This window comes from Solea solea, chromosome 4, assembly GCF_958295425.1.
Source record: "Solea solea chromosome 4, fSolSol10.1, whole genome shotgun sequence".
NCBI lineage: Eukaryota > Metazoa > Chordata > Actinopteri > Pleuronectiformes > Soleidae > Solea > Solea solea.
In genome coordinates, this window is record NC_081137.1 from 22,397,732 (window position 1) to 22,425,653 (window position 27,922).

At 40.4% G+C, this 27,922-nt stretch overlaps 1 protein-coding gene across 14 annotated transcripts in view; it reads right to left on the minus strand.

The window, feature by feature from the left end:
• Positions 1-24,287: 24,287 nt before the first annotated feature.
• The window catches only part of LOC131458146 (rap guanine nucleotide exchange factor 6-like), a 103,779-nt gene continuing 100,144 nt past the window's right edge, over positions 24,288-27,922 (minus strand). For 13 of the 14 annotated variants that reach the window (XM_058626924.1, XM_058626922.1, XM_058626928.1 and 10 more), the window contains 3 exons: positions 26,751-27,304; positions 25,588-25,944; positions 24,288-24,766 (listed from right to left, as the gene is read on the minus strand). In XM_058626924.1, the coding sequence (XP_058482907.1) occupies positions 24,744-24,766; positions 25,588-25,944; positions 26,751-27,304 (934 nt within the window). In that variant the 3' untranslated portion in view covers positions 24,288-24,743. The remainder of the gene's footprint in view (positions 24,767-25,587; positions 25,945-26,750; positions 27,305-27,922) is intronic. The other variant, XM_058626925.1, reaches the window with a different exon arrangement.

Sequence of the window (27,922 nt, forward strand, 5' to 3'; positions counted from 1 at the left end):
AACAGTCCAGGGTGAACCCCGCCTATGACAGCTGAGCTTGGCACAGCAGCCCCCACGACCCTCCAGTGGAGGACAAAGTGGTAGATGATTGATGGACTGTGGGAGGAGGCCAGAGAACCCGGAGAAAAGCTGCGCGCACACACAAGGAGAACATGAAAAACTCCAGAAAGATGCTTGTTCCATATGGGTCTCGAACCGAGGTCTTCTTGTTTCAAAGGCAAGAGCACTAACCACTACACCAACCACGCTGTCCATGATGAGGGACAGATGTTGTTAAATATTTCATAAGGCTGAGGTCTGTGAAGTCATGAGTTCTATTATTGAAAGACTTCCAAATTGGACAAAAAAAGCATACAAGGACAACTAGCTCACATGGTTCGGACAAGGACTGTCGTTCCTATGGTCAGGGGTTCGAATCTTACCTGAAGTGGAAATTTACCTCATCACTGTATTGCATGTTTTGAATGGACTGGCCAACAGTCCAGAGTGAACACAGCCAATCACCCTATGACAGTTGAGCTTGGCACAGCAGCCCCCACGACACAGTGGTAGATGATTGATGGACTGTGGGAGGAAGCCAGACAATGTGTAGAAAAGCCACATTCTCACACGGGGAGAACATGAAAAACTCCACAAAGATCGTTGCTCCAACTGGGTCTCGAACCAAGGTCTTCTTGTTTCAAAGGCAAGAGGACTAACCACTGCACCAACTGTTTGGGCTGTTAAGGAGGACATGTATCGTTAAATACCTCATTAGTCTGAGGTCTTTCTGAAGTCATGGTTGTGCTCATCTGTTATTGAAAGTCGTCCAACGTTGAAGAAGAAGTGTGTGAGTACAAATAGCTCACGTGGTTCAGGCAAAGACTGGAGTTCCTGAGGTCAGAGGTTCAAATCTTAGATGAAGCAACTTTTTAAGTCCAATATTCTACACAGAGAGTGAATAGGTGTGAGAAAACCAGAGGAAAAGCATGGACACTTAGCTCAGCTGGTTAGAGAGTAGCCTTTCAGTCCTGATGTTGACGGTTCAATTCCTTTATAGGTCAAGGTTTAAGGTTCCACAGCCAAAGTTAAAACTCAAAGACGCCCGGAGCTCCTTCCCAAACCTCCAAAGGGTTTGTGGCGTGGTGGGTTTGTTCGCAACCGCGAGGAGGTTGTGCCAGTCCGGCTGTGGCTGGTTCAAATCCAGCACGCTGCGAACACTTGGCCCCGGCGCCGGGGCCAGACTGGGGCCGGGGCTGGGCTGTGCTCCCCCGGCCCCCAGCACAGATGACAGCAGGGGGTTATACCATTTTATTTCACATTTTTGGCCAAAAAAAAGACAAAAAAAAAAATTATAATAATGATAGGGGTTCACTCCCTTGACTGTTGACCACACAGTTGGGTCCAGGTGTCCAGTAACTGCTGCTTAAAAATGATGAGCACATGAATCAGACTTCTGTGTGATTAATGTGTTCACATCATTTTTACATTGTTAACAAGTGAAAACTGGACGAGTCAAAGTGGCAACGTTAAATCAATAAATACACCATTAAATAATGACTCACATGTGTCTCACATTCATTCATTCACATTGGAATTAAATACATAAATGTCTCATTATTAAATGTGTCATTCATTCATTCATTCAAATACCAAATTCATTTGATGTAAAAACAACATATAGAATGACACACATCATTATTTAATAGTGTATTTATTGATTGAATGTTGCCACTTTGACTCGTCCACAGTATTCACTGGTTAACAATGTAAAAAATAATGTGAACACATTAAACAGAGGCTCTGTTGACAAGTGCTGTTAACGTCCGTGTGAGGGGATGAAATCACAGGTGAAAGAGTGATGGTTTGCTCCAGAAAGTGTGCTAAACACAAGTTTAAATGCGACGAGTCTCTGATGCGTCTCCAGTGTCTGACGTGAAACTGCGTCGATACAATAGTGCGACTTTTCCAGCTAATGTTGTTGTGGTTGCTACGGTTACACACAGGATGTGACGCTGTTTGAGAGAATTATTAGTAGAAAAACTAATACAGTGAAATATGGCGTATTCTTTTTTTTAGCGTATAGTTTTTTTTAACTGATGTTACAAATAAACGTCATTAAAAATTATTTTAATTAAATAAATGAACATTTCAGTCCACTAGGTGCTGCCAAGTGCTCACTTTCACGAGCGCTGTTGTCTAAGTATATCTCATGGTGTCTGTGATGATTATTTAAAAAAATATAAAACAAGTAGAGATGCAACGATTACTGCATAATTAAACCATTACTAAATTAATTGTCAAATACCTTTAATAATCGATGAATTGTTTTTTGTTTTATTACAAATGTTGAACATTTTCCGGTTTCTTTGTTCCTTTTAATAAAGAAAGTGAAATGAAAGGTGTGTGTGTTTACATGTGGAGCAGTGACGTCACATTAGCATTAGCAGGTGTAATCTGAACACCTGTGATCGGATCCCTCAGGTCAGATGTTAACAGCAGGTGTGAACAGAGCGTCAACAGAACATCTAAGAAATGTGCGGATCATTTTTAAGCAGCAGTTACCACACACCTGTCCCCGCTGCTCCTCGTCCTCCTCCTCCTGGTCCTGGTCCTGATCCTGGCTCCGGCTCCTGGTCCTGGTCCTGTTCCAGGACAAAGTTGTAGATCAGTTACAAAGACTTTAAAAATCCTGAAAACATTTGTAAAATCTCAATATTTAACAGAGGATTCTGACGTATTTAGTGACGGCTGTGAATGGAATCACTTGAAAACACATGAACTGTGCCTTTAACGGCAGCTGTTTGCAGGTCTTCAGTCAGAGGACATGATGAGACAAAGCAGTGTCCACTTTAAAGTGTTCAAATGTGCTCACTGCAGTAAATGAGTGAAGAAATGTGAGGAAAACACAGAAAAACCTTTTTATTGTCAACTATATATTGATCCATATCAACAAGGACACTTTTATTTTGAAATTCTGCTAAACCACTGCTCGTCAACAGTTTTTTTTTACTTAATCTGCCCCCTACTGGCCAGACTAGATACTCATTCTAAACAGTTTTAATGGTATAGTGAACTTTTTTTGTTGATGTACTATATTTGGACATTTTTGACAGTTTACTAATAATGAAGATATTTTTTTAGGACATACTATACTAGGACACTTTTAGACAGTTCATAGTTTAACCTTTACACCACTATAAATACATGAGTAACTTTTTGGATCTTTTTGTATTTTTTTTTTAACGTACTTTTACTTTTTCTTGAGTATATATTTGAAGAAAGAACGTTACTTTTACGCCGTTCCATTTGGCAAAGTGACGGTCGTTAAGTAATTTTTTTAAAATCTTTTTTTATTACATGCGCGATCTATTTCTCTTCCTATTTTAAAGGCTGTATTTATTGTTTTATTTAGAATATTATTATTTAACATTTGAACATTGTTGTTTTATATTATGTTGTGTCTATTTTGTACTATTTGTGTTGTGCTGAATATTTCAAAAATAAATCCGGAGAAACTCAGTACTTGAGTCGTCTTTTTACTCTTAGAGTATTTTTATTTTATTTTTACTTCTACTTGAGTAATTATTATCTTACAGTAACAGTACTTTTACTTGAGTCATTTATTTGGCTTCTCTACCCACCTCTGCATATTATACGAGGACATTTTGGACAGTTGTTGACAGTATGACGTCATACTACATAATGACATATCTGACACTGAGTCACTTTTTTGAAAACATGTACGTGTGTTTACTGCGGAGCAGTGACGTCACATTAGCAGCAGCTAACCTGCTACTGGCCAGACTAGATACTCATTCTGAACAGTTTTAATGGTCTATTGACAGTTTGTGTTGAGGACATTCTTTGACATATGTGGACAATTTAAACTTAAATTTAAACGTTTTTGAGGACATACTACACTCGGAAACGACATATTTGGACAGCTCTGACGACATACTGTCACATTGACAACACACGTGTGTTTGCTGCGGAGCAGTGACGTCACGTTAGCATTAGCAGCTGTAACCTGAACACCTGTGGTCGGATGTAAACAGAGCGTCAACAGAGAATCTAAGAAATGTGTGGATCATTTTAAACAGCAGTTACCACGTTTGTTCACATGATTGTCCACATGTTAGTTCCCGCTGTTTCTCGTTTCTGTCTCTGCGCAGAAGAAGCTCCGCCTCCGACAAAGGTAGTGGAACATTCCAAATAGATCGACACAGAGGGGGGGAGTGGAATGTACCAAGTCACGGAAACTACATAAAGGCTTTTAAATCAGTGTGTGTTTGTGCAGGAGCAGCTCCACCCAGTGCCGGCCCTGAGTAATTTGGTGCCCTAGGCAAGATTTTAGTTGGCGCCCCCTTGCATCGCAGCAGTCAATTTCACAATCAACTTTCATACAATCACACAGAAAGTGCATGTGTGTATTCAAGATTTTATTTCTTTGAGTAAAAAATATCACACCAAATTAAAACTAAAGAAAGAAACAAGTGATAAAATTAAAAAGTGTCACTGGGCTGTGCAGAGGTAGATGGGACAGCAGCACCTGATGCTGTGTCACTGGGGGTGGTACTGAAATATTTTAAAAGTGCATCTGAAGAGAGAAGAGAAGTATATCTGACGACTGCATGTTACATTTTAATAAAAAAACAGATGCTTGGTGTGCTATACATGAGACTAATATAGACTAATAATGAAAATGTGATGAGATTCATTCAACTTTATTGTCATTGCAATGCAATTCAGTCTAACCAGAGTGCAAAAACCAGTAAAGTGCAGTGAAATGAATATAGATGTATATATAGCCTATGAATGATATGGGAAAGCTAAGGTATGAAATATTAACAGTAATACACTTTAACTGCACTTTAACACTGATGTAAACTTTAACAAACATAAACTGTGACACATAAAACCAAAGGCTTACAACCACCCTATTACAAAGGGGATGGACAACTTAAAGCATTTTAACTGACATACAAGCAGGAAAGACACCTGTAAAATAACACCTGAACAGGCCTAATGTTAAGTTTCCAAACGTCCCTGATGAATTTAAGGTGGAGTAACATTAACACACGTCGACTCAGCTATTTATTGATTATTAAACAATGTTGCTATCGTCTGAAGTAAGCTAGCAAGCTAACACTCTGCTCCAACATCCAACAACGGTAACTACGATGCATTATTTAATAATCTTTGCTATGACTTTATGTCGCTGTGGGCTTATATAATATTTCGAAATAATAGTAATAATGGCACTGGTAAAAAAAAAAAAAAAAAGTATTTATAATTAAAAAAAAATAATTTTTTTTTTTTCTCCTCCGTTTTCGGCGCCCCCTGCGGATGACGGCGCCCCTAGCATTTGCCTATACTGCCTATGCCCAGGGCCGGCTCTGAGCGAGGACATGAACGTTGATTAATCACAGGTGGAGCTGCTCCTGCGCAAAGACACACTGATTTAAAAGCCTTTGTGTACTTTCCGTGACTTGGTACATTCCACTCCTCCCCTCTGTGTCGAGCTATGTGGAATGTTCCACTTCCCTTGTCGGAGCTTCTTCCAAGCCGAGACAGAAACAAGAAGAGGACGAGGAGCAGCGGGAATAAACACATGGTAACTGCTGCTTAAATGTGAGCCACACATGTCTTAGATTCTCTGTTGACGCTCTGTTCAAACCTGCTGTTAACATCCGACCTGAGCGATCCGATCACACGTGTTCAGATTACACCTGCTACTGCTGCTAATGTGACGTCACTGCTCCTCATTAAACACACGATCACCGTCTAACCATACTGCAGTCACGCCAGCCGTGGTTCGCGAGTGCCTGGTCAAATCAGCCGCACGTTGTTTTCTTTTGGAGTAATCCTCTGTCAAAATACCTAACAGAGGACATGATTAAGTCAATTTCGACCTACTTCAACATGGTATAAAAACCTTATTTTAAATAAGTAGTGCACAACTCATACACTACTGCACTGAGTACTTCCTAGTCTACCTGTATGAATATTATGAAGTACTTTTACTGTGTACTTTTGGAGTAATCCTCTGTCAAAATACATAACAGAGGACATGATTAAGTCAATTTCGACCTACTTCAACATGGAATAAAAGCCTTATTTTAAATAAGTAGTCCAAGAGTCATAAACTACTGCACTAAGTACTTCTTAGACTACCTGTATGAATATTATGAAGTACTTTTACTGTGTACTTTTGGAGTAATCCTCTGTCAAAATAGCTAACAGAGGACATGATTAAGTCAATTTCAACCTACTTTGACATGGGATAAAATGCTTATTTTGCATAAGTAGTCCAATAGTCATACACTACTGCACTGAGTACTTCCTATTCTACCTGTATGAATATTATGAAGTACTTTTACTGTGTACTTTTGGAGTAATCCCCTGTCAAAATACCTAACAGAGGACATGATGATGATGATGATAGGTCGAAATTGACTTAATCATGTCCTCTGTTAGGTATTTTGACAGGGGATTACTCCAAAAGTACACAGTAAAAGTACTTCATAATATTCATACAGGTAGACTAGGAAGTACTCAGTGCAGTAGTGTATGACTATTGGACTACTTATTTAAAATAAGGTTTTTATTCCATGTCAAAGTAGGACACCATTGACTTAATCATGTCCCCTGTTAGGGATTTTGACAGAGGATTACTCCAAAAATACTTCATATTACGCTTGCAGGTAGTCTGGGACGTATTTAGTTCACTACTTTCAAGTTTTCACTTCGTTTCTAATTCTTTTTTGTGAGTTTTCTGACGGAATCGTCTGTTTCGGTGTGTGTAAACAGAGTTTAAGTAAATAACTAAATAAATAACTTCCATAACGCCGGAGTGTTGTTATTGCTCTCCGGGGAGGCAGCTGGACGATACTCAGTCCCAGCAGCATGAATCTTGAACTCCTCACAGTCCCTCCCAGCTTCTCAATGCCGGTTCATTACGATTACCGTAAACGTTTGTAAATTCGCGCACTAGAAAACAACGTGCGGCTGATTTGACCAGGCACTCGCGAACCACGGCTGGCGTGACTGCAGTCTAACCATGTACGTGTGTGTTTTCAAAAAACTGACTTTGTGTCAAATATGTCATGATACAGTATGATGTCAACAACTGCCTCTTCATACTGTCCATAATGTCCAATAATATGTCAACAAAAAGTTAAAATATGAACTGTTTATGTAAATATAACTGAGTATATCGATTATTTAGTAAACTGTCCAAAATGTCAAACAATGTCCTCAACAAAAAATGTCAACATACCATTTAAACTGTTGAGTATCTAGTATCTAGAATATCTTTAAAAAAAAACCCTGTTCAGGAGCAGTGGTTTCGTAGAATAAATAAAAGTGCCTGTGTTGATATGGACCAATATATAGTTGACAATAAAAACCTTTTAATGTATTTTACTCACATTTCTTCACTCATTTACTGCAATGACCACATTTGGACACTCTAAACTGGATACTACTTTGTCTCATCATGTCCCATGACTGAACACCTACAAACAGCTGCAGTTAAAGACACAGTTCATGTGTTTTCAAGCATCGTTGAATGAGGTCATTATCATCAGAATTTAGGGCAATAAGAGAAAAAAAAACCAAGCCATGACTTTACAGTGAAGAGTAAGAAGAGGCTTTCACCAGTGCTGTCACTAAATACATCAGAATCCTTAAATGTTGAGATTTTAGAAATGTTTTTAGGATTTTTAAAGTCCTTTACAGTGTAACTCATCTACAGCATTGTTTGCAGCAGGTGCAGGAGGACCTGGCTGACCTGGAGGAGGACGAGGACGAGGACGAGGAGCAGCACGGACAAATGTGTGGTAACTGATGCTTAAAAATGATCCACACATTTATTAGATGTTCTGTTGATGCTCTGTTCACACCTGCTGTTAACATCTGATCCGAGTCATCCGATCATAGTTGTTCAGATTACACCTGCAACTGCTATTGCTAATATCACGTCAAATGATGATTCTCAAATGTCTTTTTTTATCCACCAACCAAAAATGATTCAGTTTTAATTCCTTCTTTGTTACAAGGAACAATGAAACCGGAAAATGTTCAACATTTATAATAAAAAACAAACAATTAATCCATTATTAAAGTATTTGACAATTCATTTAGTTGTCGTTTAATAATGCTGTAATCGTTGCATCCCTACTTTATATATATATTTTTTTAAAATCATCAGAGACATCATATGATTTATTGCGATACTTGCAAAATCATACATTGTGATACATTGTGATACACTGACACAACAGTGACCACTTGGCACCATCTAGTGGACTGAAAGGTTCATTTATTTTGTTTATTTGTAATGCTAATCCACAAAAAAGTTTGACGTTTATTTATAACATCAGTTCAAAACATTGTTATGGAACAAACCATGACTCTTTCACCTGTCATTTCATCACCTCACACGGACGACGTTAACAGCACTTGTCAACAGAGCCTCTGTTTAATGTGTGCACATCATTTTTACATTGTTAACAGGTGAAAACTAGGGACCACTCAAAGTCACAAAATTCTATCAATAAATACACCATTCAATAATGACTACAATGTGCCATTCATTCATTGATTCAAATTGGAATGAAATACATACACGTCTTATTAAATGTGACATTCATTCATTCATTCAAATACCAATTCATTTGATGTAAAAAACAACATATAGAATGACTTGACTGTTGAATGAATGATTTCATGGTCCTGTGTTGCAGTGCATCATCAGTTGATTTGATGCTGATGGGTGACTTTGACACGTTAAATCAATTCATGATGCACTGCAACACAGGACCATGACATCATTCATGTCAAAGTCAAGTCATTAGATATGTTTTGTGGTATTTGAATGAATGAATGTCACATTTAATAAGACGTGTATGTATTTCATTCCAATTTGAATCAATGAATAAATGTCACATTGTAGTCCTTATTGAACGGTGTAATTATTTATTGAGTGAATTTTGTAACTTTGAGCGCTCTGTAGTTTTCACCTGTTAACAATGTAAAAATGATGTGCACACATTAATCCCACAGAAGTCTAATTGATGTGCTGATCATTTTTAAGCATCAGTTGCTGGACACCGGTACCCCGACTGTGTGGTCAACAGTCCAGAGAGTGGACCCCTGTCATTTTGTTTTTGTGATTTTATGGGATTTCTTGGGAATTTTCTGGGGGAAAAATGTGAAATAAAATGGCATAACCCCCTGTTGTTACCAGTGTGGGGAGCCGGGGGAGCACAGCCCAGCCCCGGCCCCAGTTTGGCCCCGGCGCCGGGGCCAAGTGTTCGGAGCATGCTGGATTTGAACCAGCCACAGCCGGACTGGCACAACCTCCTCGCGGTTGCGAACCAACCCACCACGCCACAAACCCTTTGGAGGTTTGGGATGGAGCTCCGGGCGTTTTTCACTCTTCACTTTGGCTGTGGAACCTTAAACGTTGAAGTATAAAGGAACTGAACTCTCCACGTCAGGACTGAAAGGCAGCTCTCTAACCAGTTGAGCTAACTGTCCACACTCTTCCTTATGTTTTCTCAGACTTATTTACACTCTGCGTTGAATAGCCTGCCTAAAAATTCAGTTCATCCAAGTTTCGAACCCCTGACCTGAGGAACTCCAGTCTTTCTCTTAACCTTGTGAGCTATTTGTCCTCACATGGTGTGTGCCAACCTTTGGAAGTCTTTCAATAATAGAACCCATGACTTCAAAAAAACATCAGACTGATGAAATATTTTAGAACGTTTGTCCCCAAAAATGGACAACGTTGTTGGTGTAGTGGTTAGTGCTCTTGCCTTTGAAACAAGACTTTCAGGATTCAAGACCCATTTGGAACAAGTATCTTTCTGGAGTTTTTCATGTTCTCCTTGTGTGTGCGTGGCTTTTCTCCCGTTTCTCTGGCTTCCTCCTACAGTCCATCAATCATCTACCGCTTTGTCCTACACTGGAGGGTTGCGGGGAGTGCTGTGCCAAGCTCAGCTGTCATAGGGTGATAGGCGTGGTTCACCCTGCACTGTTCGCCAGTCCATTCAAAACATGCAGTACGGTGATGAGGTAAATTTCTGCTTAAACATTGACTTCATGTAAGATTCGAACCCCTGACCATAGGAACGCCAGTCCACATCTGAACCGTGTGAGCTATTTGTCTTTGCATGCTTTTTCAATCAATTTGGAAGTCTTTCAATAATACAACCCATGGCTTCAAAAAAATGTCAGACTGATGAAATATTGAAGAACGTTTGTCCTCAGAATTAGACAGCATGGTTGGTGTAGTGGTTAGTGCTCTTGCCTTTGAAACAAGACTTACAGGGTTCGAGACCCAGTTTGAACAAGTGTCCTAATGCGAGTTTTTCATGTTCTCCCCATGTGTGCGTGGCTTTTCGCCAGGTTCTCTGGCTTCCTCCCAACATGCAATATGGCGATGAGGTTAATTGGTCTCTCTAAATTGACCAATTGAGTTCTGTGAATCTGCTATTGAAACACTTGTAAATGTGTTGAAAGGTTGTGAGTCTCTAAAACTCCATGCACAAAGACTCTTGTTGCAAGCTGGGCTTGAACTAGGACCCTCTCGCTTCAAAGGTAAGAGCACTAACCACTATCCCAACCACGTTGTCCATATTCGGGGACAAACGTTCTGAAATATTTCATCAGTCTGACATTTTTTTGAAGTCATGGACTTTATTATTGAAAGACTTCGAAATTGTGCGAAAAGCTTGCAAAGACAAATAGCTCACACGGTTCAGACTTGGGCTGGCGTTCCTGTGGTCAGATGTTCGAATCTTACATTAAGTCATTGTTTAAGCGGAAATTTACCTCATGACTGTACTGCGTGTTTTGAATGGACTGGCGAACAGTCCAGGGTGAACCCCGCCTATGACAGCTGAGCTTGGCACAGCAGCCCCCACGACCCTCCAGTGGAGGACAAAGTGGTAGATGATTGATGGACTGTGGGAGGAGGCCAGAGAACCCGGAGAAAAGCTGCGCGCACACACAAGGAGAACATGAAAAACTCCAGAAAGATGCTTGTTCCATATGGGTCTCGAACCGAGGTCTTCTTGTTTCAAAGGCAAGAGCACTAACCACTACACCAACCACGCTGTCCATGATGAGGGACAGATGTTGTTAAATATTTCATAAGGCTGAGGTCTGTGAAGTCATGAGTTCTATTATTGAAAGACTTCCAAATTGGACAAAAAAAGCATACAAGGACAACTAGCTCACATGGTTCGGACAAGGACTGTCGTTCCTATGGTCAGGGGTTCGAATCTTACCTGAAGTGGAAATTTACCTCATCACTGTATTGCATGTTTTGAATGGACTGGCCAACAGTCCAGAGTGAACACAGCCTATCACCCTATGACAGTTGAGCTTGGCACAGCAGCCCCCACGACACAGTGGTAGATGATTGATGGACTGTGGGAGGAAGCCAGACAATGTGTAGAAAAGCCACATTCTCACACGGGGAGAACATGAAAAACTCCACAAAGATCGTTGTTCCAATTGGGTCTCGAACCAAGGTCTTCTTGTTTCAAAGGCAAGAGGACTAACCACTGCACCAACTGTTTGGGCTATTAAGGAGGACATGTATTGTTAAATACCTCATTAGTCTGAGGTCATTCTGAAGTCATGTTTGTGCTCATCTGTTATTGAAAGTCGTCCAACGTTGAAGAAGAAGTGTGTGAGTACAAATAGCTCACGTGGTTCAGACAAAGACTGGAGTTCCTGAGGTCAGAGGTTCAAATCTTAGATGAAGCAACTTTTTAAGTCCAATATTCTACACAGAGAGTGAATAGGTGTGAGAAAACCAGAGCAAAAGCATGGACAGTTAGCTCAGCTGGTTAGAGAGTAGCCTTTCAGTCCTGATGTTGACGGTTCAATTCCTTTATAGGTCAAGGTTTAAGGTTCCACAGCCAAAGTTAAAACTCAAAAACGCCCGGAGCGCCATCCCAAACCTCCAAAGGGTTTGTGGCGTGGTGGGTTGGTTCGCAACCGCGAGGAGGTTGTGCCAGTCCGGCTGTGGCTGGTTCAAATCCAGCACGCTGCGAACACTTGGCCCCGGCGCCGGGGCCAGACTGGGGCCGGGGCTGGGCTGTGCTCCCCCGGCCCCCAGCACAGATGACAGCAGGGGGTTATACCATTTTATTTCACATTTTTGGCCAAAAAAAGACAAAAAAAATTATAATAATGATAGGGGTTCACTCCCTTGACTGTTGACCACACAGTTGGGTCCAGGTGTCCAGTAACTGCTGCTTAAAAATGATGAGCACATGAATGAGACTTCTGTGTGATTAATGTGTTCACATCATTTTTACATTGTTAACAAGTGAAAACTGGACGAGTCAAAGTGGCAACATTAAATCAATAAATACACCATTAAATAATGACTCACATGTGTCTCACATTCATTCATTCACATTGGAATTAAATACATAAATGTCTCATTATTAAATGTGTCATTCATTCATTCATTCAAATACCAAATTCATTTGATGTAAAAACAACATATAGAATGACACACATCATTATTTAATAGTGTATTTATTGATTGAATGTTGCCACTTTGACTCGTCCACAGTATTCACTGGTTAACAATGTAAAAAATAATGTGAACACATTAAACAGAGGCTCCGTTGACAAGTGCTGTTAACGTCCGTGTGAGGGGATGAAATCACAGGTGAAAGAGTGATGGTTTGCTCCAGAAAGTGTGCTAAACACAAGTTTAAATGCGACGAGTCTCTGATGCGTCTCCAGTGTCTGACGTGAAACTGCGTCGATACAATAGTGCGACTTTTCCAGCTAATGTTGTTGTGGTTGCTACGGTTACACACAGGATGTGACGCTGTTTGAGAGAATTATTAGTAGAAAAACTAATACAGTGAAATATGGCGTATTCTTTTTTTTAGTGTATAGTTTTTTTTAACTGATGTTACAAATAAACGTCATTAAAAATTATTTTAATTAAATAAATGAACATTTCAGTCCACTAGGTGCTGCCAAGTGCTCACTTTCACGAGCGCTGTTGTCTAAGTATATCTCATGGTGTCTGTGATGATTATTTAAAAAAATATAAAACAAGTAGAGATGCAACGATTACTGCATAATTAAACCATTACTAAATTAATTGTCAAATACCTTTAATAATCGATGAATTGTTTTTTGTTTTATTACAAATGTTGAACATTTTCCGGTTTCTTTGTTCCTTTTAATAAAGAAAGTGAAATGAAAGGTGTGTGTGTTTACATGTGGAGCAGTGACGTCACATTAGCATTAGCAGTTGTCATCTGAACACCTGTGATCGGATCCCTCAGGTCAGATGTTAACAGCAGGTGTGAACAGAGCGTCAACAGAACATCTAAGAAATGTGCGGATCATTTTTAAGCAGCAGTTACCACACACCTGTCCCCGCTGCTCCTCGTCCTCCTCCTGGTCCTGGTCCTGATCCTGGCTCCGGCTCCTGGTCCTGGTCCTGTTCCAAACAAAGTTGTAGATCAGTTACAAAGACTTTAAAAATCCTGAAAACATTTGTAAAATCTCAATATTTAACAGAGGATTCTGACGTATTTAGTGACGGCTGTGAATGGAATCACTTGAAAACACATGAACTGTGCCTTTAACGGCAGCTGTTTGCAGGTCTTCAGTCAGAGGACATGATGAGACAAAGCAGTGTCCACTTTAAAGTGTTCAAATGTGCTCACTGCAGTAAATGAGTGAAGAAATGTGAGGAAAACACAGAAAAACCTTTTTATTGTCAACTATATATTGATCCATATCAACAAGGACACTTTTATTTTGAAATTCTGCTAAACCACTGCTCGTCAACAGTTTTTTTTACTTAATCTGCCCCCTACTGGCCAGACTAGATACTCATTCTAAACAGTTTTAATGGTATAGTGAATTTTTTTTGTTGATGTACTATATTTGGACATTTTTGACAGTTTACTAATAATGAAGATATTTTTTTAGGACATACTATACTAGGACACTTTTAGACAGTTCATAGTTTAACCTTTACACCACTATAAATACATGAGTAACTTTTTGGATCTTTTTGTATTTTTTTTTTTAACGTACTTTAACTTTTTCTTGAGTATATATTTGAAGAAAGAACGTTACTTTTACGCCGTTCCATTTGGCAAAGTGACGGTCGTTACGTAATTTTTTTAAAATCTTTTTTTATTACATGCGCGATCTATTTCTCTTCCTATTTTAAAGGCTGTATTTATTGTTTTATTTAGAATATTATTATTTAACATTTGAACATTGTTGTTTTATATTATGTTGTGTCTATTTTGTACTATTTGTGTTGCGCTGAAATAAAAAATAAATCCGGAGAAACTCAGTACTTGAGTCGTCTTTTTACTCTTAGAGTATTTTTATTTTATTTTTACTTCTACTTGAGTAATTATTACAGTAACAGTACTTTTACTTGAGTCATTTATTTGGCTTCTCTACCCACCTCTGCATATTATACAAGGACATTTTGGACAGTTGTTGACAGTATGACGTCATACTACATAATGACATATCTGACACTGAGTCACTTTTTTGAAAACATGTACGTGTGTTTACTGCGGAGCAGTGACGTCACATTAGCAGCAGCTAACCTGCTACTGGCCAGACTAGATACTCATTCTGAACAGTTTTGATGGTCTATTGACAGTTTGTGTTGAGGACATTCTTTGACATATGTGGACAATTTAAACTTAAATTTAAACGTTTTTGAGGACATACTACACTCGGAAACGACACATTTGGACAGCTCTGACGACATACTGTCACATTGACAACACACGTGTGTTTGTTGCGGAGCAGTGACGTCACGTTAGCATTAGCAGCTGTAACCTGAACACCTGTGGTCGGATGTGAACAGAGCGTCAACAGAGAATCTAAGAAATGTGTGGATCATTTTAAACAGCAGTTACCACGTTTGTTCACATGATTGTCCACATGTTAGTTCCCGCTGCTTCTCGTTTCTGTCTCTGCGCAGAAGAAGCTCCGCCTCCGACAAAGGAAGTGGAACATTCCAAATAGATCGACACAGAGGGGGGGAGTGGAATGTACCAAGTCACGGAAACTACATAAAGGCTTTTAAATCAGTGTGTGTTTGTGCAGGAGCAGCTCCACCCAGTGCCGGCCCTGAGTAATTTGGTGCCCTAGGCAAGATTTTGGTTGGCGCCCCCTTGCATCGCAGCAGTCAATTTCACAATCAACTTTCATACAATCACACAGAAACTGCATGTGTGTATTCAAGATTTTATTTCTTTGAGTAAAAAATATCACACCAAATAAAAACTAAAGAAAGAAACAAGTGATAAAATTAAAAAGTGTCACTGGGCTGTGCAGAGGTAGATGGGACAGCAGCACCTGATGCTGTGTCACTGGGGGTGGTACTGAAATATTTTAAAAGTGCATCTGAAGAGAGAAGAGAAGTATATGTGACGACTGCATGTTACATTTTAATAAAAAAAACAGATGCTTGGTGTGCTATACATGAGACTAATATAGACTAATAATGAAAATGTGATGAGATTCATTCAACTTTATTGTCATTGCAATGCAATTCAGTCTAACCAGAGTGCAAAAACCAGTAAAGTGCAGTGAAATGAATATATATGTATATATAGCCTATGAATGATATGGGAAAGCTAAGGTATGAAATATTAACAGTAATACACTTTAACTGCACTTTAACACTGATGTAAACTTTAACAAACATAAACTGTGACACATAAAACCAAAGGCTTACAACCACCCTATTACAAAGGGGATGGACAACTTAAAGCATTTTAACTGACATACAAGCAGGAAAGACACCTGTAAAATAACACCTGAACAGGCCTAATGTTAAGTTTCCAAACGTCCCTGATGAATTTAAGGTGGAGTAACATTAACACACGTCGACTCAGCTATTTATTGATTATTAAACAATGTTGCTATCGTCTGAAGTAAGCTAGCAAGCTAACACTCTGCTCCAACATCCAACAACGGTAACTACGATGCATTATTTAATAATCTTTGCTATGACTTTATGTCGCTGTGGGCTTATATAATATTTCGAAATCATAGTAATAATGGCACTGGTAAAAAAAAAAAAAAAAAAGTATTTATAATTAAAAAAAAATAATATTTTTTTTATTTATTTTTTTTTCCTCCGTTTTCGGCGCCCCCTGCGGATGACGGCGCCCCTAGCATTTGCCTATACTGCCTATGCCCAGGGCCGGCTCTGTACACACACATATATATATACATATATATATATACACATATATATAGGCAGAATTTATAATAATAACAATAATAATAATAATAATAATAATAATAACTATAAATGTATCTAACTATAAATTGCTTGAAAGCAGACTGACCATTAATCTTACTTCGTGTCAGAGTTTCTCAATCCTGGTCCCGGGCACCCACCACAGCCCTGCATGTTTGAGAAGTGTCCATTTGCTCCAACACACCTTGATTAATGATGACGAGCAGGTGTGAGCAAATCAAAGGGGGCGGAACAAACACCACAGCCACGCCCACGTAGTGAGGTGGCACAGGTGACAGTAATTCAATCTCCACTCAAGCTCCTTGTAAATCTGTGCACATAATAATAATAATAATAACATGGTTTATGTGTAACTCTGGATTATAGGCCGTCAATCCCATGCATCCGAGTTCAAAAAAAGACTTGGATCAAACTCCTTCACTCTGTTGTGATCTCTGCTGCACTTTAATTTACTTTGCTACATTATGATCCGCTCAGAGAGGCTTTCATTCCTTCCTTTCTTCCTTTTTCCATCTTTCTGCTCTAGTTCAAAGGAGCCCCCCCCCCCCATCACCTCTCTCTCTCTCTCTCATCCATTTCTTTCAGAGTTTCCCTCAGTAGGGGTTTTTAGGTTTCCCCCAGTGACACTCTGCAGTATCTCATCGTTCTTTCTTCATCTCTCTCTCTCTCCTCCTCACACCCTGACTTACTTTATAAACTCTGTCCCAACTCCTCTGTCTTCTAAATCTCTCTCTCTCTCTCTCTCTCTGTCTCTCTCTCTCTCTCTCCCATGTGTGAAACAGAGTGAACGCACGTTTTTCCTTTGTGTTTGATCCGACTTTGCTCTTTGACAGCTAAACGATAACTTTGTGTCCTGTCACCAGGTGTCACTGTGAAACAGGAGCTGAGAAGTGTAGTTTCTCACTCACCCATTCATCCATTCATTCACATGCACCTTCTCCATCTGCCACCTCTCTGCTTCTATGAAAACATTAAATCACCAATCACAGAGAGCGAGAGATAGATAGATAGATAGGTAGATAGATAGATAGATAGATAGATAGATAGATAGATAGATGCCCTTCAGTCGTCTCCTTCTGACAGTTAATTTAATGATGATGATGAGCCTCTTGTGTGAAGCTGTAACAGTTTCTTTCCCAGTCGTGTAGGACAGATTATAATCCCTGATTATCTCTCATTCTCTGTCAAAAAACACTGCACTGAAATGTGTGCCTTAATGGAATGACCAGTCTCTAAATGGAAATGATTTTTTTCTCACTCATAACATTTCCCTGCACACAGCGACTGCATGCAGAGATTTAACTGTTTCTCCCACACTAATGCTGCACTGCCCCCTCATGGCCATCAGAGGAACAATAAGAGAGCAAAATGTTGTGTTCTTAAATGTTTATTTTTTAAGACAAACAGTGCAAATATAATGGAGAGATAGTTCTTACATTAAATGTAAGTGAAAAATCTGAAACATAAACAATAGTGACTTCAACACAGATGAATGTTATTAACTAAAAGTATTGATTTTGCAACGTTGGAGAAAGACCTACTTGTGTAACTACTTGTCTATAATCTGAATTATTGATGTTTTCTATAAAAATAATCCCTCTTTGTCTGTCGTATGTTGAACTGGGGGAATAAAATACAAGAATGAGCACTTTTAAGTGACAGTTCAAGTATGAAACTGCTGTAATGTCTTTGTAATCATGACCCTGTAGTATTTCAAATGTCCAGGAAAGTGAAATAAACATAATATAATGTAACATCAGTGAGATTTTAGGGAGCAAACAAGAGTAAAGCAGGAGTTTGAAGGAAGACCTTTGTGCATTTACACATTCAGTAACATTGTGTTGGTCTTGTCGGGTCATTGTTGAGGACTGTGAGACGCAAGGACACCAAACTGCGACCTCTTTACAAGCTGCACGAAGCCTTGAGGACAAAGTGACAAATTGTTCAGAGCGACCCTGAGAAAGTGTCTCCACCTCAAAACATGTGACCACGGAACCTCAGGGGCGGCCCTAGCCTTCACGGGGGGGGGGCAAAAATGCAAAAATGTACCCTTATACTGACTTTGATCTTAGAGCGCTCTTGTATTGATTTTCATCTCGTATTCAAAATGGCACAAAACTAAGAGGAGGATTTGGTGTCAGCTGACTGAAAAGTGACGAAATAAATCAGTAAAACAAAAGACATGACATTTATTGTAACCATGACAATAAAGTGTAATGTGCAAAAAAAAACTGTAATAAATAATTATATTATCATTAAATATTAAGGTGAAAAAAATATAAAACAGAACCTCATTAATTCACACGTAAGTACAATAAATAGATACTTAAATACTTGATAAAGTGACGGAAATGTATAAAAATGGTTTAACCCTTGGTAAATTGCTGTGGGAATAATACACAACTAAACAACGTGTTTCTTTCATGTACTTATTCTTTTTACGTTTTTTCTTTTATTTTTATTAAAAAAAAAGAGCCAAGTGAACTTTGACATCTTTCCAAATTTCACAAATGCTGAAAAAAAGGATATAAGACACTCTATATTCTGTATATACTGTATGTTTAAACATAGTAAAGGAAAAAAAACTGCTGAAATGCTCTGTGTTCAAGGGGTTAATAACAAAATATGTTAAGAGCTTTTTGTATAATTGCTTAACTAACTATTTAAAAAGTGCAAAAGACTCACTGTTATCATCATGCGCAAACAATAAAATCCAAAAATAAGATAATTAAATGTTTTAGGGGGCCCCCTGGTGGTCACAGGGCCCCAAGCAGGTGCTGAGTTCTTCAAATGATCCAGATCGACCTGGAAGTAAATACATTTTTTTTTTATTTAAATGCAGACTAACACAATTGTTACACTTTTGTAACTATCTTTGCCTTTGATTATCTGTTGAATGTTGTTTTCAAATAATCAATTTCTTATTCACACAATGCAAAATTGTCTGTTATCTACAAAACCCGTATTTGAAAATGAGTTTTTAGGCAGTAATTTAAGAATTTATTAGGCTGTTGCCCCCCGCCCACGATATCTACCACAAAAATAGTAACTCGGCGCTTTACTAACAGTAGAGTACGTACTTCCAAGTAATGTTTGGATACAGAATCTGTGTGAAATCAATTCAGAGAGAAGCTGGAAAAAAGAACTGTGAACAAGTGTCTGCAAACGCTGAAACACTGAAGAGTCATTTAGGGCAGAACGTGTGGGCGCGACGTAGCAGCAACAACGCGGCTTTAAAACAAAGCCCTGAATTCAGTCTGAGGTTTTTTTTTTTATTAACAAAGCTGTTTTACGACAGACTGAGGCCCACCGTCAGAGCTGGGGCTCTATGCACCCAATTAAAGCCGCAGTCAGACTTGTTCTTGCTGACTTTTATCCACAGCTTTCTACCTTGAGCTCATCAGACGGACACAATGGCTTCATATGTGACTGATTGACCCGAGGCCATTTCTCCGCCTCTCTCTCGATTATTGCCTCGTGTTTTATTGCATTCCACGTTTCTAAGTTGAGAGAGTGTCATTTTTCTCTGTCTATGCTGCACTTTTCAAGTGGAATATTTAATTTTATACAATCACACACACAAAAGAATGAGTCTGGGAGGGAAAAGGTGTGAGCTCAAGGGCAGCGCTGACTGAGGCTGTGCAGGTGACGACGGAATACTTCCCCCCAAACTGTTTTGCCTCACAAATTTTCATTTAGACAGGAATATGCTAAAAGCATCAAACCCCCCGTGTGTGTTCACTCAACCCTCAGGTGGTGACGACGTTCTCTGTTTTCCCACCTCCTGCTCTCGGCTGCTGCTCCTGACAAAGTCACAACTTCAAAGTCAAAACAGAGGAGAGGTGTAACGCACACACACACACACACACACATCCAGTGGGACTCTTTCACCCCCTTGTGAAGTATAATTGAAGCTGTGTGTGTGTAATTTCGCCGACTCCTTTCCCCACTCCGAGCTGAACTTTCACTTCTCTCACCGTCGTGGATTATTCTCTCCTCTCTTTGAACGAGCAGGTTAATACGACCGACCCACAGATTATTAATGTTCCGGTGAGACGACCAGTGATGGAGTCTCTGGAGACAGTGATGAGTCAAGTTAACAGCTGACAGCCCACTAACGAAGAGAATTAAGACGAACACGAACAACGAGATGTTAACAGCTGGACGTCCTCTGTCATTCTGCTAGTCCAACCTAGAGTAAAGGTCTACAGAATGACTGCCTAGCTTAGGAGGAGAGAGGTCTCCGGCTTCCTCCCACAGTCCAAAAAAATGCAATATGGGGATTAGGTAAATTAGAGACTCTAAATTGACCGTAGGTCAGCTGAGATTGGCACAGCAGGAGGATAAATGTGGATGGATGGATGGTCCGGCCTCGCCTCGCCTCTTCATGGGTTTGTTTGGTTTTCCATTACTATAGTGCCTCCTCAACATGGGCGGGGTCATCACAGCACGGCTGCCTGAAACACACCACACACACCAAGTAGTGACTTGTAAAGTAAGTTGTTTTCAGTGTAACTGAATCATTAGAATCAGTTCATTAAAAAGATTATTTCAGTATTTCCTGCAGGACAGGAGCAGGGGTTTCTAAGACTTCTAAGTCTTTTTAAAGGCCACATAGACCGGAAGCTCCAATTAACGTTGTGTTTGTGTGTGTGTATCTGTGTCATTACCTCGTTTATGAAACCCTAAAGTTTCAGAACAACAGTTCAGCCACTGCTGAGGAAATAGTGTTGTATTGTTTTCCTGGGCTCTGCGAAGCGGATCGGCACTTCCGTAGTTTGATGTCATCATCAGAAATCCTCATCACTCCTCTCACCACCGTAGCGCCTCGCGGTGCGGGCACTAGTCCGGGCACATCCGGTTGCGTACATTCAACCGCAGAAGAAGAAGAACTACTCTCGTTGTAGCTGCTGAGATGCAGAGCATCCACTGTGCCAGAGGGGGAGCTGTGTATCTGAGAGCTGGCCTATCTATTACGTCACTTCCAGGTACCTGGCCAATCACAGGACAGTAGGAAAGCTCTCGTTGGCTGGCCAATCACAACACAGTCCTGGTTCTGGGGGTGTGGTTTTGGTCTGAAACAGCGCGGCTGACGAGAGCGTCACTGAGGAGATATTTTGATCGGCTCGTTTGCAGCGACTAGGAGGTTTTTAACCATGAAAACAAGTTAATATATGTAAGTAGACCTCCATAACTAACATATATGTGTGATACAAGCATTCCATGTCACCTTTAATCGATCTACGTCGTGCTCATGACTCGTCCAGTGACGACACTCTCTAAACCAATCAGTGGCCGGCAGTCTGATGATGTCACGTATGGTATCGGCTCAGAACCTCGCCATAGCAGGTACTAAAAAAAAACACCAGGTACCAGGTACTATCACTAATGGAAAAGCAAAATAACTGTCGCTCGTGTGACACAAATAACGACAGAAATCTCCTCCGTTTGTCATTTTATTCATTGTCCAAATTCATATCAGTAGACTTGGAGAAATAAAAGGTATAGTTTTTCCTTTGTCGACATTCTCTTCTCAACAAAAATATAACAACTATTTACAATCACTGTTAAAAAAGACATAAAAGCGTACAGGCAAAAATCATGTTGTCTTTCTAAAAGACATAAGTTACAACCGCTATGAGAAAGTGAGACGAAAAAGCAAACTCTTTTTTTTAAGCCACAGACCAAGTTAATACCTCTTTGTACAGATTGTGCAGCAAAACACACTCACCACATTTTTATTTTTTTGTTTTAGTTTTTTTGAAGCTTATTGTTGTGCATTTCTGCTATAATGCCAAAAGATGTCTAAAAAATAAACACATTCACATCTCTCTTATTGCATTCCGGGCGACACAGCAAGACGCGGGGGGGTGGGCGGGGCTAAATTACAGACGAAAACACTGACGGTGTCGTGTTCACAGTGTCAGGAGCTGCTCACTGCTAAGACTCTGGGAGAAGAGAGGTTCACCGCTGAATGGAACTTAGCCCTGAAATATAAAAAACTAAAACGTGTAACATTTGGATCGACCAACAGTGTGAAGAAGCCGAGATGAAGTAGCACATGCAGTTAACTCTTTTAGATCTAATGATTTAGAACATTAATACTGGTTTGTGGTTCACAGCATGTGTGAGTATTGTTGTAAGTTGTGCAAATTAAAAAAAAGAAAAAAGAAAATGTCAGTTTCTAAACTCAGTCTGTTTCCCGAAGTTCCTACTCGTGATATTACTCTGTAAAAGTGGAAGTGTGGGTCACAAAGGGAAGCGGATGATCCATGAAATTCGAGTGAAATCCATCGCGTGAGGACAGCGAAGAGTTGAAAGTTTAAAGTCCTGCTGAGGAGCGAGGGAAACAGAGCTCATGTGGAGTTCATTTTCAAACACACAGAAATGTAAATCCCGCTCACAATGAACTCGACTTTCGACTCCTGAGTCTTTTTCTTTGTGTGCAAGACTGAATTTAAACCTTTTCTTCTTCTTCTTCTTCTACTTTTTAAAATGCTATGTTGATCCCCTCCTCGCAAATGTAGTTCCATAACACGCACACACACACACACACACACACATTATTAATTCATATCCCAAAAAACACAGCAGCACTTTCACTTATAGACAGATCAGAAATGGCACCAACAACAGAGTGTGAGAGAAAAACAAAAACAACTTAAAAACAGACTCCGGCCCTAAAAAAAACAATAAAACAGAAACAGGGCGATCACAGCCTTGGATTATTTGATATATATAACAAAAATATTCAAAAATATTATCATAGAGGACTCTCTTCTCTCATCTATACATGATCAGCTGACATTAATTTATGGCAGAGAAACAAAAATATATATATATATATATGTATATGCCAAGTATATATTAGCAATAATTATTTCAAGTCTTCTCGTGGCAAAAACAAACAGGAAGGAAAAGCGTGTGAGAGACACAGAGGAGAACGTCGAATTCCAGTTACATCCCTGCTGCAAATAAACAAATAAAAACCTTTTTTTTTTACTTAAAAAACAAAGTATTTTCAAGCGCAAGCAAATCTCACACACACACACACACACACACACGCGTGCGTCCTTTAAATATCCGACGAATCGCGCGACAGGAACGTGAGCCAGGCGTGCTGCAACGCAATATTCTGCTGCATTATATAAACAAATGTACAATTTAATAGACAACTAGTCGGAAAAAAAAACACTGTAAACAAAGAGTGTAAGCATCGGTGTAAACACGGTGGATGAGTGGGGACGCATGCGCGACACCACGTGAATGTAATTCAACATTTCTTTATCAATAAAATAGCGACGCGCGTTGGACTCTACGGGAAGCAGCGAGGAAGCGTTTTGTTCTTCTGCTCGTTAGAAAGGCGTTACAATAAAGTTGTTGTTGTTTTTTTATATATATGTAAAACAGCCAGGAGGCAGCATGCCGCTAAAGTACCTCGCATCACACACCGAACGAGCAATAAAGACACTTGCCTGAGAGTTACTGTTTGTCTTCTTTCTTTTTTACCCCGCCCCCCCCCCCCCTCCTCTCCTATAAAGCTCAACAAAGTTTAATAAGTGCTTAAAACAAACAGACATGTACGTTCTCTGCTAAATTCAGGAGGAAAATAATGCGAGGGGGCCTCTGTGTGGCCCCTGGGGGACGCCCCCTGACCTCAAAGTGTTTGTATTTTTAACATGAAGTTGGTTTAAAAGCAGTTCATTTGTGCATCAGTGCCAGGCTTCGATAAGAGACTCATATAAATGCACAAATGTTTAATATTCGTCTACATTCACCTCGTTTTGAGTCGACAGCGAAAACCACGCGCAACAAAGCAGCAAAACAAAATCCACTCACGTTCTATCCCTTTGCTCCTCCTCCTCCTCACTATTCCTCAGGTAAAGCTTTGCAAAGCTCAGTAATAAAAATAATACGAGTAAAACCATAGCGAGAAATCACTGTACGAAGTTAAAAGTGTGTCAAACACAGGGCCAAACACCTTGAGAAGAGAGAGAGAGAGAGAGAGAGAGAGAGCTTTGAGCACAAAGTGGAGGTACGTGGTGGTCTGGTTTATCCAACTTCTTCTCATGAGGCATCCTTGTTGTCGCTCATTTCCTTCTTTTATTCGTCCATCTACCGCGACGCGAGTCCGTCACGCTGCCTTTCAAGAGTTTTCTACAAAAAAAAAAGTCTCTAAAATCTTTCTTTTCTTCTTTGTTGTGTGAAATGTTTCATTAAAAGAGACGATGGTGTGAGTGTGTGAGTGTGTGTGTGTGTGAGTGAGGAGAGAGAGTTCCCGTATATGACGCCACTGGATCGGGTCCACGGCGGCGTCACCGCAGGGCTCGGAGTATGTGCTCTAACACGTGGTGACGACAGGCCGCCGTCTTGTCTTTTTTCAGTCCAAAGCCTGGTCAACATGACCTGATTCATGAGTGACGAGATGTGTGATGAGAGAGCGACGGCACCGTCGTCTTTACACCGCTGATACCTGTTCATCTGCAAAAGAGAAGAGAAGATCATTCAATATGTTTATTATGAATGAACTGAAGAAGAAAGACTGCGCTTAACACACAATCTGTTCATTATAACAGACTATAGTCTCACTTTAGGGTTAACTATAGTCTGTAATAATGTTTCTAAAACCATCCTTTGTTGAAATCTTCACATCTTGATAGCTATGGAATTAGATTTGTTTGGCACGATCAAAATACACAAATAGCAAATAAAATATGGATTTAATCGTTTGAAAATATTGTATTTTGATGTGTTTGAATAACACACTTTTTGTTTGCAATGATCGGAATTTTGTGCTTGCGCTCATTCGTTCTTTTGCGCTGTGTTTTGTTGCTGCTGATTGGGGCGGAGCTTAGGAAGCTTCCTGCTGATTGGGCTACTTTTGGAGTGATATTAAATTATTATGGTTTGCTGCCCAAGGGCAACCTCGAAGTAGAGGATATATTGATTTGCCACCAGGGGGCGACACTACCCCAACAAAAATGACTAGGTTCAGGTCTTCTTCAATGGAAAATTATGTCAATTTTGTTCATTTTTGGTGCAATTTTGAGGGAAAAAGACGATAAAGCACGACATATATGAGAAAAAAAACTACTACACCTGATTTTTACGACTTAACTTATTGACTTCTAACCATCCATATAAAAAAGTTTTAAAAGCTTATTATGGACTTCAGATTTAAGTTAATAATTAAAAAAGGGGACAACTGTTACAAATAAGTGTAAAGTTGAGTATATACGGGTTGTTTTTAGTGAATAAACCAATAAAATATAACATTTTCTATACTGCAGGGTCAGACGTACCATCCTCACTGTCAGCCAGCTCCTTTGGTGGGAGGCAGATACTGGCCGGTCTGGAGTAGCTCTGCGTAGAACCCGCTGTCCGCACCTCTTGATGGGGCAGGTGATGGTTCCCCGCCAGCCTCCGCGCTTCCGCCAGAGTGCCGGCCGCTCCGGGACTCTGCAGAAGTTTGCTCCTCTGCAAGGCCACGCTGTAGTCTGGAGGTTTAAGGTGCGGAGGTCTGGGCAGAGGACTTCCTGGACCACCTACTACACCGTCCGTGAGGTCCAGATCCCCCAGAGCCAGACCCTGGTAGCCTGGAGGAGTGGGAGGGGGAGCTCGGTAACGCTCATCCTTGGCGGGGGAGGTGATACAATACACTGGATGGAGGTGTAGATGAAAAGAAAGGAGGGGCGGAGCAAAGAAGTGACGGGGAAGTGATGGGGAAGGGAGGAGGTGTGTGGGTAGATACAGTGAAGGGGGAGGTGAGGAATGAATAAAGAAAGAGGGAAATAATGGAAAAATTAAATAAATGTGATGTTTCGCGAACAAATTATTCAACTTAACGTGCAAAACAAAAACAGAAAAGGACACCAACCAATGAAATGAATGGCAGCAGCAGCAGATACAGGCAGAGCTAGAGCTACAACTAACGAGTACAGTCACTACTAAAGAATTATTTACCAAAATAATCTATTATTTGTTTGGTATATTAGCGCAAAATGTCCAAAACTTATGTTGTTAAATTTACAGCAGATGAAAAAACAGCTGGAAACTGAGAATCTTTGACTTGAACAATTCATCCATGATTAGCATTTTTGTCAATTCATTTCCTGTTGCTCAAATACTCGTGGACATAACACTGTCAGAACTCATAACACCTACAATTAGATCCACTTTAAAAATGTATCATAATACGACAGATGTGCGACGCAAGAATTAAAAGATCTAATGCTAAAAGATGTCACTGAGCAGCGTTTAACTGCTGTTATAACAAAATCAAGCAACAGGAAGTGGCTCATACTCAGGAATGATTTGGTATTTGTCAGTCTTCAGCCATTTTGTGCTTAGCAAAGCTTTGAATTCTATTCCATCTACTTCCTAAACAACCACAGGCCCCTGCCCCACCCCCAGCAGGTGTTCAAACACCGTCACACAGAATCAAACTCGCAGCCTGACCCCTCACCTATCAGGCCCTTCTCTGTGCTTGAGGTCACGGTTTTGTAGGCAGGGTCTGTGCTTTGGCCTCCGTCCTCGTTGGTCGGCGAGGAGGGGCGCTCTGAGGTGTTCCGCCGCTTTACCGTGCCGTAATTCCCCTCATACGTGTCCGACAGCGAGCTGGACGAGGCCCAGCTCTGCCGCGACTGATTGGACAAGTCTGAGCCGGAGTCTCTGGCGTTCTGCTTGGCGGTGGCGGCGGCGTCACTCGCCCACGCCGTGTGACCCGCGGCCGTGACCTCCGCTATCGGCCCGGCGAGCTGCGTGTGCTTGAAGCCGCCCAGGTGCGTGTGCGGCAGGGAGAGCGGGTGTCCGTGGATGCCGTGGTCCCAGGGCCGGCAGGAGGAGACGGGGAGGCTCTGGAAGGAGTCGTGGGAGTTGGAGGAGCAGGACGTCCAGCTGCCGCGGCCGCTGTCGGCCACCGAGTCCAGGGAGGTGTGGTCCGGCGTCAGCTCCTCTGTCGAGATGGAGGAGGTGAAGGTGGAGCCCCGTGTCACGTATCCTCGCGCCGATGAAGAAGAACTGGAGCAGATATAAGAAAGAGGGTTAAATAAAGCCTGGCATTATGGGATTTTAAGTGCTTTTTCCCCCAAAGCATTTATATGCTTATATACAGTATATATATATATATATATACACATATATATATATATATATATACACATATATATAGATATATATATATATCTATATATATATAGATATATATATATATATCTCAATGTCCTTGTTTCCAAAACAAACAACAACAAAACTTCCTTTTCATAAACCTGCAGTTTGATTCCCTAAATGCTTTTTACCGCACAAATAAACCACTCAATGAAACAAAGTCACATTTCATAAAACAGGGGTCGTTGTATATAATATAATATAATATAATATCAGAAGAGAAGCAGACTGATTATTTAGTCCGGCTGTGTTTTATCGTTTCCTTCTTTATAGGACACGATGGTCTGATGGTCGTGGAGTAACAATAAACAAACAGCAGACAATAAAAGACACTGGGACACTGTTTACCCGACGCCTGCACGGAAACCGATACGCTGTTAACAAAGAACAGGAGGAGAGGGGAGCGCAGTAAACGTGGGGAAGCTCATAAAAAACCTGGTTTGCTTAATGGCTTCCTGTTCTCTGAGGTTT